This window comes from Ipomoea triloba, chromosome 2 (assembly GCF_003576645.1).
Source record: "Ipomoea triloba cultivar NCNSP0323 chromosome 2, ASM357664v1".
Lineage (NCBI taxonomy): Eukaryota > Viridiplantae > Streptophyta > Magnoliopsida > Solanales > Convolvulaceae > Ipomoea > Ipomoea triloba.
The window spans coordinates 1,297,985-1,310,316 of NC_044917.1; the positions used below are offsets into that span (position 1 = coordinate 1,297,985).

At 34.3% G+C, this 12,332-nt stretch overlaps 1 protein-coding gene across 2 annotated transcripts; it reads right to left on the reverse strand.

Moving 5' to 3' along the window:
* Positions 1 to 7,594: 7,594 nt before the first annotated feature.
* LOC116007345 (DEAD-box ATP-dependent RNA helicase 17) lies at positions 7,595 to 11,773 on the reverse strand. Of its 2 annotated transcripts, none has more exons than XM_031248007.1 (10): positions 11,614 to 11,773; positions 11,452 to 11,524; positions 11,197 to 11,306; positions 10,547 to 10,690; positions 10,013 to 10,121; positions 9,576 to 9,919; positions 9,411 to 9,487; positions 8,941 to 9,245; positions 8,322 to 8,568; positions 7,595 to 8,230 (listed from the first exon to the last, which is right to left on the reverse strand). In XM_031248007.1, the coding sequence occupies exons 1-10, from the start codon at positions 11,729 to 11,731 to the stop codon at positions 7,985 to 7,987; spliced, it is 1,773 nt and encodes a 590-aa protein (XP_031103867.1). In that variant the 5' UTR covers positions 11,732 to 11,773; the 3' UTR covers positions 7,595 to 7,984. The 2 variants fall into 2 exon arrangements, with proteins under 2 accessions (XP_031103867.1, XP_031103875.1); XM_031248015.1 differs by having other exon boundaries at positions 10,547 to 10,652; positions 11,454 to 11,524; positions 11,614 to 11,681.
* Positions 11,774 to 12,332: the final 559 nt, after the last annotated feature.

Genomic DNA, 12,332 nt, shown 5'->3' on the forward strand with positions numbered 1-12,332 from the left:
TAACCCATTCGCGCAATGCGCGTATAAAACTAGTAAAATAATAAATATGCATTATCACTTATTTCTTAAAGTTTTCATTGTAGTAAAACACGCGTAGGTCGTTTAAACATAAGCCTATTGCTTGGGAGGAAAAGGGTCAGAAAAAGCATTGGCAGAAACACTTTTTCGGATGAATTAAGGAGTGAAAGGAGACATATTCACAACATTTTTGACCTTAGCATATTACAAAAGCAAAAAGCAATAACATTGAAAAGCAATTTTCAAACAGACATGACATAACTAGTGCTTAGTTGATTATATATCAGCTTATCTATTACATATATTGCCCCGGCCTACTGCATCTTTGATTTGCCATTGCCTTTCACATTTGCACTCCCACCATCAACAAAAATCTTTTCATTTCTTGGACAAGAGATGTATCAACTTATTATCTTCTTTTTTTTTGCTCTTCCCACGTCTCAAAACTTTATCAGGAAAAAAGGTTTAAAATAATCACTGAACTACACTCGAAAATGCAATTAGGTCATTCAACTAAAAAAATATGATTAATGCCTCAAACAAGTTAAATTATTGTAATCATGCCAATTTGTATGGTACTATGATTAAAGTTGATGGGGTTGCATTTAAAACTTTAAAATTTTTAATTAATTAGTTTTTATTAAATAAGCTATATGTTGAACATTGTTTTTCAAAAATTAAACAAAAATAAATATTAAAAAGAAAAAACATATTCCGTTCGTTTCCAGTCTTGAAGACAAACGTAATTCTTCAACTCCTGCTTGGGCGCTGGTATTTGACATGAATTACCGAAATTTGGTTGGACGTTTGCCGAAGTTGCCCGAAACCCTAGTTGACATGCAATTACAGGTCACCAACAGGTTTGTGGGTTTCATTGCTTCAAAATAACATGTTTGTGAATTTAATTGTAAATTTTGAAAGTTCAAGGATCTAATTGATTTTTTTGGTAAAGTTTAAGAGCTTATTTCGTCCATTTCCCTTTAAATTATGCAATAAAAAACTAAATCATTGTTTGTTCTTATTACTAATTCAAATTTCATTCGGATTTTATTGCGCTCTTTCAATAGAAGAAGAAAAGAACATGCCGTAGGGTTTTATTTAATTTAAAATGCAATGACAAGTACAAGATTCTTGTGACATTAGTGAATAAATTAGTTAAGATTTGTCTAATGCCTTGGGTGTGTGCAATATATGTATGCATCCAAGTTTTCTTTTTAACTAATTTAATTAATTAAATAATTTGAAATAGGTTATTAATTATATACAATCCACGCAGTTATTAAGTATAAACATACTTTATACCCAGATTTTTTAAATAATATTCTTTACTTTATTAATTAATTGTTTAATCATGGAATACTTTAAATATAATATAATTTAAACAGGAAAAAAAAAAAGAGGCAAAGAGAATGATGGCATAGACACTAAAAAAACCTCATGTTGGCGGTCGACATGCCAATTGAATGATATAAGGCGTTAGGTGTGCACATGGTCATCAAAGATGAAATCATTTTGGCATCTTAGTGCTATTGTAATTATATTAACGAACTAATCATGAAATTATCCCCACTTAACTACCTTAATTTTCGACCAAATAATCCATCTAATTAACCTGCTAGTTGATTAAATCGAGACCCTCTCTTAACAAATCACGAGATACAAAATACTACGAGCAAAATTGTGTTGTAGATGGCTTAACCCAAAAAAAAAAAAAAAAATCATTAGACTAGCGTCTGTATTGAAAAGATGGAAGTTTCTTCGGGCTTTCAATGTGTGTTTTTTATTGATCGGGTAGGAATTTCACAAATGAAAAGAGTTATGATATATCAGAGGCTAGTGAGACTAGCATTTGGATTTCTCTCTTATTTTTGAGTTTTTCTTTTCTTTTAAAAATACTATGACAATTTGATATTTACTGTTTCAATTCTTTCACGTGAAAATATCTTTTATGATGAATTCTCAATAAATTCGGCCATTTAACTTACTAGCTGATTAAATTAAGATTCTTTTGACAAATTACAAGGTATGAAATATGAACATTGATATGTACCGTCTTAGTTCTTTCGCGTGAGAATATCCATTGTAATAAATTTTATTAGGTAGAGTAGTTCAATTGATGAGTTGATGGTTGTTGTAATGAATTTTATGAAGTAGACTTCAATTGATGAGTTAATACAAAAGAATTTAATTTACTCATAATTAAACCCTCAGATGCCCTCGGCAAATTACAAAATATAGAATATGAATGTTGATATTTACCATCTCAATTCTTTTGCGTGTGAATATTCGTTAGAATCGTAGAAGTGGTCAAACATAAAATTAATTATGGGAAAAGATTAACTACCTTAATCATGGACAATAATCTTTGATTGATCCCATGTTAATCATACATATGCATTAGATCAGACTTAATGACTTAGTGCCGCCTTAATTAAAGACATTGACACGACATTTACACATCCTGTTGTCGTTAACCTCGAGTAGTCCCATATATTTAAGATTGCTTACAGACCATTCATTACAATTTCGGTGCGTTTTGCATAATTGCATCAGATATGGTTTCAAGAAAAAAACCTAGGTATTTTGTTGGTGTCAAATTAAGAAACTTTGACTTGATGTCCACTGTCCTCACCTCCCTTCTAATTTGTCTTAGAAAACCACTTTACCAAATTCACGGCCGGATTTTAGGGCGTGCAAGATGTGCAACAGTACAGGGCCTCAAAATTTTAGGGGCCCTTAGTTCAGCTCTGACCTAATAGTTAGTATATGTATTTGTAATTATATGGGCCCAAAATTAAGTTTTTTACATTTTTCTCTTTACAATTTTTCTTCAATTCGCGGTTTATTTATAATTTAATAAGGCCCCACTTATTTACCAACACAGGGCCACGCAAATAAAAAAATCGGCCCTGGCCAAATTAATATGACCCATTTAAACCTAGCTATGCGAAGGAATGAGATTACGCAGGTCTCTTCCAATTTAATTAGAGGTCTCGGATGATTTTGGGTTCGAATTTTAGAAATGCAGTTGGAAGTATTTTGTCATTTTTGAGATTTTACATTGACATGAAAGATCGCTGTTCTCCTGTGGCTGCCTTGCCCTGTGTTAACTAGGTGGTCGACACATTGATGACCCTCACGAAGAACATGGACAATCTCACACTCACGAAATTGATTCATGATAAACTTGTAGTCAGCCATCAAAGTTTCAGATTTCGGCCTGGACTCAGTTTCCTTATTCACGGCTTATAACATAGTTTCCGAGTTTGTAAACAATGATCTTTTCGAAACCATGGTTTTTGACAACGAGCAACCCCTCCCGGATGCTCCAAAGTTCGGCGGTGAAGCTATTAGTGATTCCGATTTTCATAATGAACCTCACGATTCACATACCATTATGATCGCGGAGAACACCACCAGCACTAACTATTCCCGAGTTAGCGTTTCTAGCACCATCTGTATTGAGCTTAATGGTTCCATGTCATGGTGGAGACCAGCAAACCCAAACTTGCCTCCCAAGCATAGGCCCATGACGATTTAATTAAACATTAATTATATTAACAAACCTCCATGTATGGAATCACTAAATGCCCTCTTCATAAAAACAAACCAATATACCAAACCTGGGATTTCAAAATTGAAGTAGGGTTCAGTCACAATTGAAAGTTTAATCTGCTAACTAGCTAGGTTGTATATTATTTATTTATATTTATTACGCTTAACACCCCTCAGGAGGCGCGTAAGTTTGACTCGGATAATATATTAAAAAATGTATTCCAACTCAACTGGAAAGATAAGTTGATAGTTGAAAACAAAATACGTATTAAATTTTATGAACTCAACAAAGCTTTTGTCAACTCCTTGTTTAGTTGATCAAGTCAAGATTATATTGAACAAGATGTGTCTGTATATATAGGTGTGGGTTCAAATGAAAACAACTAACCACAGTAAAAAGTTAAGACTAATCACACTCGTCTATCAGAGTTCATGCATCAATGTTGAAGGTTTTAGTAATAAAAATACATAGTTAATTTTATAATTATTACAAATTTTTAAGTTTCCAATATTTATACAAATAATCTACCTATTTTATCTTTATTTTTCAGCAACCATTGACCCTTAATCTATTAAAATAGATGAATGAGCTCAATTCAATTCTCACTTTTTACGTGAAAGTTATATATATTTTCATCTGAACCCTCTCATATATATCAAGAAATATGGGACTATATATTAATAATATTTTTATTAAGGGTGGTCAGCATCCAGGTGATTCCACAATATCTCTTAGCTGGGAAATGAAAGATAGATGATGATGATGTTGTGCTATCCACTAGGAAGGAAAGAGAGAAGCCGCATTACCTTCCTTTCCAGTAGTGGGACTACCATTTTTTTCATTTTAATTAATTGCACCATAATAAGGTGGGGTTCAATCAATCATCTTCCCACTCCATCGATCTCATCAACTCAACTTTCATGTTTGATATATATAGATCATGGAGGATAAGCTTATACATAGTTTTATACCATTATGATCTCTAAGTTTAGTGCACAAGAATATAGAAGTACTACTTAATACGATTTTACATTAGTTTCATAAAACAAAATTAGAGTAATATTTTGTAGTGTATCGAAAATGGAACCTTGATTTAAGGTGCTTTTGTTTGGAGGGTAGTGCTAGGTGAAAAAAAAAAAAGTCGACTTTTCAAGAAGGAGAAAATTGTACAATCTATCTTTATCTAAATTTTACAAGAGGTTATAAAACAGTAATTAAGTTAAGATCTGATATGACTTCTATTTTTGAACTAATTAACTTTCATAATAAAATTAACACTTAACTTGATCATTGAATTCTTTTATTGATGATTATCTGAGATGGACATCACCTTAACAGTTGCTGCCGTTACGATAATAAACTAAAACCGGAAAGATGGAACATGAAAGAATTGAAAGAGGTACAAATAAAGGTAGCAATTATTGAGGTGAGAGTGTAATGGGCAAACACAAGACGAGATTCACGGCAATAAACCAGGCCGGGTGGGTGTTTATATATATTTTTATTTACTTCTGATCCCTCTTTTCATGCAAAAGTCGGCTGCCATTTCATCCAATAACCTTCCTTCCGTAACCAGCTTGGTTGGCGTGAGTGGCTCAGCACTCTTGCCCTTTAAGAGGAGGTCGAGAGTTCGATCCCCCCTTGTATGGAGAAACCAATATGGTCAGCACTTTGTCTCTTAATTGGGCCGGCCCAGTGCGAGCGGGGATTAGTCTGAGTATGGTACGGGCTTAAAGGTGCCTCATGTTATAAGGGTCTGCTCAGGACACCTCGTGGACATTCCAAAAAAAAAATAATATTCCTTCCGTATAAGTACTTAGCTTTGTATATTCACAGTATTTATATATATATATATATATATATATATATATATATATATAAGTTTGCGATTGGTGCGAATTCATCATTAGATATACATAAATGCATCACACAGTGTTTAAAAATGCACCAGCGCAGCACACATCACCATACCTAGTGACGCATTTTGAAATATTTTGTGGTGCATTTATGCGTACTTAATGGTGAGTGAATATTTATGCATGCAAAATGTTTTCTCCATGTTTCGTGTTCTATATTTTAAAAATTTGATGTTTCCCATATATATCCCGGTCTTATTTTCTATTTAAGGGTTACTTTATTAATAGCTATACCATTTATATAACTATATGCCCTAAAAAAATCATGACCTATGGAAATAGGACAGACAATAACCTCTAGATTAACATATATATGCTGATAGGTAAATAATTTTATTAACTATTTTAGTGGATTTAAAGCCACTTAATTATCCTTATTATTTTAATAATTTATGAACTATTTTAAAAAAATCAAATAGAGAATATAAGGAGAAGGACGGCACTGCAATAAAACACCGACATCAGCTAAACATCCAATTTCACTTGTTTTCCTCAACAATTCCCCATTTGTGTGTTATTATTATTGCCTTCCATGTGAGGATATGGATGTCAAACTTAAACCACCCTATATCTATACTCACATAAATAATATAAATAAATAAATATATATATATATATATAATGCGAGAGATGACATACAGTGATGGAAAACTAACCTAAACATTATATAATTAGATATAAATGATATTTGTTTTGAGTCTTCATTTCCATTTGATCGTTTTAGTAGACCATCTTTAAATTCAACTACAATAAATCATTTAAATTGATGTGATCATGAATAATGAATATGAGGTGGAGATGAAATTATACATATTTTTCAGTGAATAAAGAGATGATGAGATGGACTGTATTTATTAGCTTGACTAATACTCTTACTCGTTACTCTTTTTTATTGGGTGTCCCTAACACTAGTAGATGAATCCAAACCTCCGACATTACTTGACTTTACCGTTGCATTAGCATTCTAGTTATTGATTGCCCCAAACTACTAAATTACTTCATTTTTACTATTATATGTATTCTATATACTTTATATTATGTTTTCTTTTATAGTTATTATCTTTATATTATTGTAAAACAGATCCAAACATCAGATATTATAGTTACATTAACAGTTTACTTATCGATTATTGATGTTATTGAAGTGACAAGTTGTGATAGGGTCCTAAGGATCCTAATTTGCTGTTTGGAAGATTTCAATTCAATTCAAGATTCTCAAATCAAGGAGTTGGAATGGAAAATGAGATGTATCAGAAAGGTAGATAAACAGGGTGGGGGGTGAAGTGGGCCAGGGGTGAAGGCCCACGGCCTGCTAATTAATGGACAAAGGCCCACCAGTTTTATTCTGTGTGTGGCGGGGAGTGGGGCCGGATTTGAACCCAGCCTGGGGATGATAAATTCACCTGACGTGGGTGAACGCAGACCTCATCATGGGGGAGTGGACGCACGCACTTTCGTCAACGCCTTTGGGAGTTTGAGGTGCTTTCCTGCACGGGTTGTGGGCCCGTGGGCTTCAGAGATTGAAAAGGTTGACTGCCAGAGAAGGGCCTGTAGATTCGTGGACTCTGATCTTAGTGGGCCTTGATGTGGACTGCTCGAGGCCCACTGTACTATGCCTCTTTCTTATGTTTGGTGATGAATCTACATCTCATTAAAGAAGCCAGCCTAACACCATTACCCAGGTACAGCCAAGCCAATCATCACCTATATAAACTAATAAAAGATAAAGATAAACTTTGATTTACATAAAAGTCCAAAGCCCATTACAATTCCGCCGACGAAGAGTCGAACTTAGAACCTTTTTACCAAATCAATTATTCTTTAACTTGGTTGATATTGTCCATTGATCGTTCAAGATTCCAAACCAACTGTCTAATCAACTTAGCTGAGGTTATCCTTTGATCATTCAATGTCAATGAACACCGATCACATCTGACCAAATATTATTGGCAATAGTTTTCAATAGTACTCCGTATAATAGATGTCCCCCAATTATTCGATGTTGATCGACACCGATTGTTTCTAACCGAATATTACTAGTAATAATTTTCAATAGTACCATGTACAATTGTAAATTCTATAGCTACTATAGGATTTCCGAAAGTTAAAAAGGAATCATGAATCATAAGACATTATAAGACTTTGTGTCTTTGTTTAATAGGCTGCAGCTACATAGGAGTAGAAAAAAGTGAGATTGTGGCTTAAAGTTGGACTACAAAACTGTAGAGCTAATGCCGTAAAGACAATGCTCAGAATTTCAACTACCTAGTATACACTTACATCAAACCTCAAAAATTAAGCATTTTATTGTACAGGGATGTTGCTGCAGCACTGCAGACACATCTCGAGGCAATTCACAGACATTCTTAGCATTCATCCAACATCGTCAAGCTTTCCATGGATCATGTATGATAAGCGATTGGTTCAACCTCGTCGTGTTGTGCCTGTGTGTGTGTGTGTATAGATATTAGATAGCCATAGTAAAATTCATAATTTATTTAGTGGTTTTCCTCTTCTTTGATGATACTCCCTTCTGTTTTTGATCCCTTCCCCTCTTCTTTGTTTGTTTTTGGATTGATTTGTTGACCAAGGATGGCTGTTCCTTCAATGCGAAACTTTTTGCAACATGCCCCAAGTGAAGCTTCTTCACCATAAAAATTCTTTTCAGATCTCCGCGATGGGCAGTGTATGCACGAACCCACGAGCAAAATGCACTCTTTGCTAGTTTTTTCAAATTTGCCTGACAACAGTAAACATCGGGATAGGAGTTCAAAACTAGGGACTTCTAATGCTAACGAATGTAAACATAATGAAATGCACTAGTGTCTTACCTCCGTTGTAACAAAGGATTCTAATGATCTCTGCAGAAAAATTGACCAGGGATGCATCTCTATCGAAACAAATTTCTTTGACAGGTGTTTCATACCAAACACGGGGAAGCTATCCAGCAATTTAAGAAGGGGATATTCTGTTAGTGTCACTCCGTGTTTCTCCAAGTCCTGCAAGTACTCAACTTCAATCGGCTGTAGAAATAATACAGAGTCACCCTTTTCACCCAACCGAGCAGTTCTTCCAACTCTGCATCAGGTTAAATCATATTCAAGTGGTAAGAATATACGCAAAGAAGCAAAATCATATTATACAGCGTAATAAAAGGATATGAACACATGCAGCTTAACAGAGGATTTAGAGATTGTTATTAGCTCAGAAAGAGGATTAATGCAATCATGCACAGCTGGAGGGAACAGCCTTGAGCCAGCTGCCCTGGAATTTGGACAGCTTTGATGAGGTAATGAATGCAGATAATGCAATCATAAAATCAATGCCAGTTTGTACAATAGATGACCTGTTCAGAAATATATTGGTGGCACACTTGAAGCAAAAAGCACTAGAACCACAGGGAAATCCAAGGGAAAGAGCTAAGCAACCCAGACAAGGGAGGATTTTTACCTATGAACATACTCGGTTGCCTCACCAGGAGAATCATACTGTATAATGCATCTAACTTTTGGGAAGTCCAACCCCCTAGCAGCTACATCAGTGGACAGAAGGAGAGCTGTTTTTTCTGTTTTAAATGCATTGAATGTAGTTCTTCGGTCATCATGGTTCATATTACCATGTAACCGAAATATATTGCAACTCAAAAATTTTTGTCTGACTTCCAAATCTGATTGAGAACTTGGGTTCCACAGAAATTCACTCAACAGCGAATGGTGAAAATCTACAGCATCACATGTAGAAAAGAATACCACTACCTGCAAAACAGAGTGAAATTGGTGGGAAACAAAAGAACGCCAACAGGTATCGCACAGAACTATCAAAACACGTTATATTATAAAACAGAAAAAGGTCTGAGGTAAAATTTGTTCATCCAATTCAATCACCATTACTGAAGATTTGTAATTACAATATTCCCTAACCTTCTGTGTGGAAGCTTCCTTCTCAAACAGATGTTTTAAAATTGAAAGAAGCACTACAAGCCGAGAACCACAAGGAACTGCAGAAAGAAAACAAGTTAACATTAAGATGATACAATAAGTGATTACAATTGGGCTCAACACACAAAACTTCCTTTTATCATGTACCTTTTATGTATCTTTGGAGTAGCTGAGCTGGAAGCTTATATTCCTCACAGGAAGAACTCAATAGTTTTCCAGGTGTTTCAAATTCATCATTTAAATTAAGTCCACTTGTTTCCATTTCTTCATGATTTTGTTTGTTATCTGACTTCTTATCCTCAAGACCAACCATTATTGGATTATCTAAACTGATTTTGGCAAGATGGTTCACTTTCTCATTTAATGTTGCTGACAGCAGCAAGTTTTGCCTCTGAACTTCAAGGCCTCTAAAAGCTGTTTTCTCCTTGCCAAATGAGCCCAAAACATTAAGTATATCTTCAATTTCTTTACCATATCCAAGTTCCAAAATCCTGAAAAGTAGACAGATGAATGACAATGAAGGAACTGAAAGTAGTAAGAAAAATTTATTTGAAGGAGAAATTAATTGAATATGGGGGCAATACCTATCCGCTTCATCAAAAACAATCCACCGCAGATTTGTGTGTATGAATGATGATGTCTTTCTTAGGTGATCCAAAAGACGACCAGGAGTTGCAACAAGAATTGATATACCTAGAAATGGAAATAATCCCAAGCCATTAATTCAGTGAATACGAGAAGAACATTATAGGCTGAGAGTGTGATATCTACACTACTAAACAGGTACATTCAACAATAGAAACAACAGTATTTTAGACCAGCTAATCCAAAATTTACACAAAAAGAACAAAATGAGTATGTTTAATTTCACATACTGCATAACAAATGTGGAGATACCCAAAAAAAAAATGACAAGCCATAAATAACTTCTAGTTTGTATTACATTCCAAACAGAATTATTGTAAGGAACAACGATAGCTTGAAAGATTATATTTGGGAAGTGTAGCTAAACTGTTTAAAGTCTGATGATGTGACCAATGTCACCACACTTAAACTCATTTAACAGTATCCAGTTTCCAGCAATTAATTAGAATAGCAAAACATTCAACATTTCCTACCTTTCCGCAATCTGGCCTTCTCCTTTGACCTGTTTTCCCCACCCATTATATACCCAGGAACAATCCAGTGGAAGCGATGTAACATTTTCTGCAAAATTTCATACACCTGCAGACACAATTCATGCGTTGGTACAAGAACCAACGCTATCACAGATATGTCAGTTATTATCAGCACTAACAATCTCAAAAGAAGAAGAAAAAAAAACCAACGCTATCACAGATATGTCAGTTATTATCAGCACTAACAATCTCAAAAGAAGAAGAAAAAAAAAGGCAAGAGAAAGGGCAAAATGAGGTTTCACCATTTTATTATACATGAGAATGGCATGTAATATGCTCTGTTTGGTGAAAGTTAAGTAACTCATAATTCCGCATCATTTAAAGGCATGCCTTATCCATTATTTGTAGGATCAAACATTAAATATTTTAATGTCCTTAATTCTCATGCACATATTTCAGTAAGGTTATAATTTGAGAAATATTGAGCTTCATGTTTCTTCTAATAAAAACTTGCTGAAGGTTGAGGCAAGAATCAAACAAGACATCAACAAGCCTGGCAATTTGTTTCCTATTGCACTGAGCAAGAATTGAGCATGCAAGAGAAAAAAGGGAGTGAGCTTTGAACCAACATATCAACATAAAACACATACCAAAAGTACCATCAGAGCGTTGAATCCGAGGTTCACATTTCTGCAACTGATGAATAACTGGAGCCAAGTACGCCACTGTTTTCCCTGTCCCAGTCGCTGCATTCACTAACCTGCAAATTAAATATAAAGGAAAACCCAAAGGCACCTCCCATATTAAAAAAAAAAAAAACTAAAGTTTAATGAATAACTTGACCTAAACAAAACATAATCAAGAGAATGAAAAGAATAATCAAATAAATGGGGAAAGAGCAGTACACGTGTCGACCAGAGAGGATAACCGGAATTGCTTGAGCTTGAACAAGAGTCGGAACTTCAAAACCCAGCCTCTCTGATAAAACATACCAGAAACAATAATCAAGTAAGTAATTACACATAACAATTGAATCAATTAATGAATGTATGAACAAAGGAGACCACCTTTGAGCTGGTCGCATAATGTTGGATGAAGGCCGAGGCTAGCGAACGAGCAGGAGGCGAAAATTTCCGAACTGTTTTCTGCTTTTTTGATTTTCTTCTTGCTAGGGTTTAGCTCCATTGTCGAGCTTCTCCGTTGCTGGTTTAACTGTAACCGGGTCGGATTTTAACTGAAAATGATACTAGAATGAACGTAGTACTACTGAGATTCCCAAATGGACCTGAAGCAGGCCCATCATTAGCTAGCTTTCGGGTGAAAAGCCCAATAATACATTTAGGCCCGTTTGCTTTAAGTTTTTGTTTTCATTTCTCCATTTTTAAAATTAGAAAATTTTATAGCTAACCGAATCATGTTTCACCCAATTAAGAGTGTATTTTTGTTCATAGGGTTATATGCAATGAATAAGAATGAATGACATATATATTATTTGGCTGACAACTTTTTAAAACACATTTGATTACCCCTATATAATTACAAAACTTATCACGTAATGTTATTCTATTCATTTAAAATTGTCTCATTACATTGCCTACTCACTTCATCGTGTCAATTATCTTGATTTTTTATTTTTGTATTTTAAAATATTTATTCCGATTATAAGGTTATATATAACCAAATATCAATATTGATAATAATTCTAATTCTATAATATTAGAAAACATGCAAAATACTCTTACCAAAACTCATTCCAATTACCAATTAAATATTTGATTCATATTCC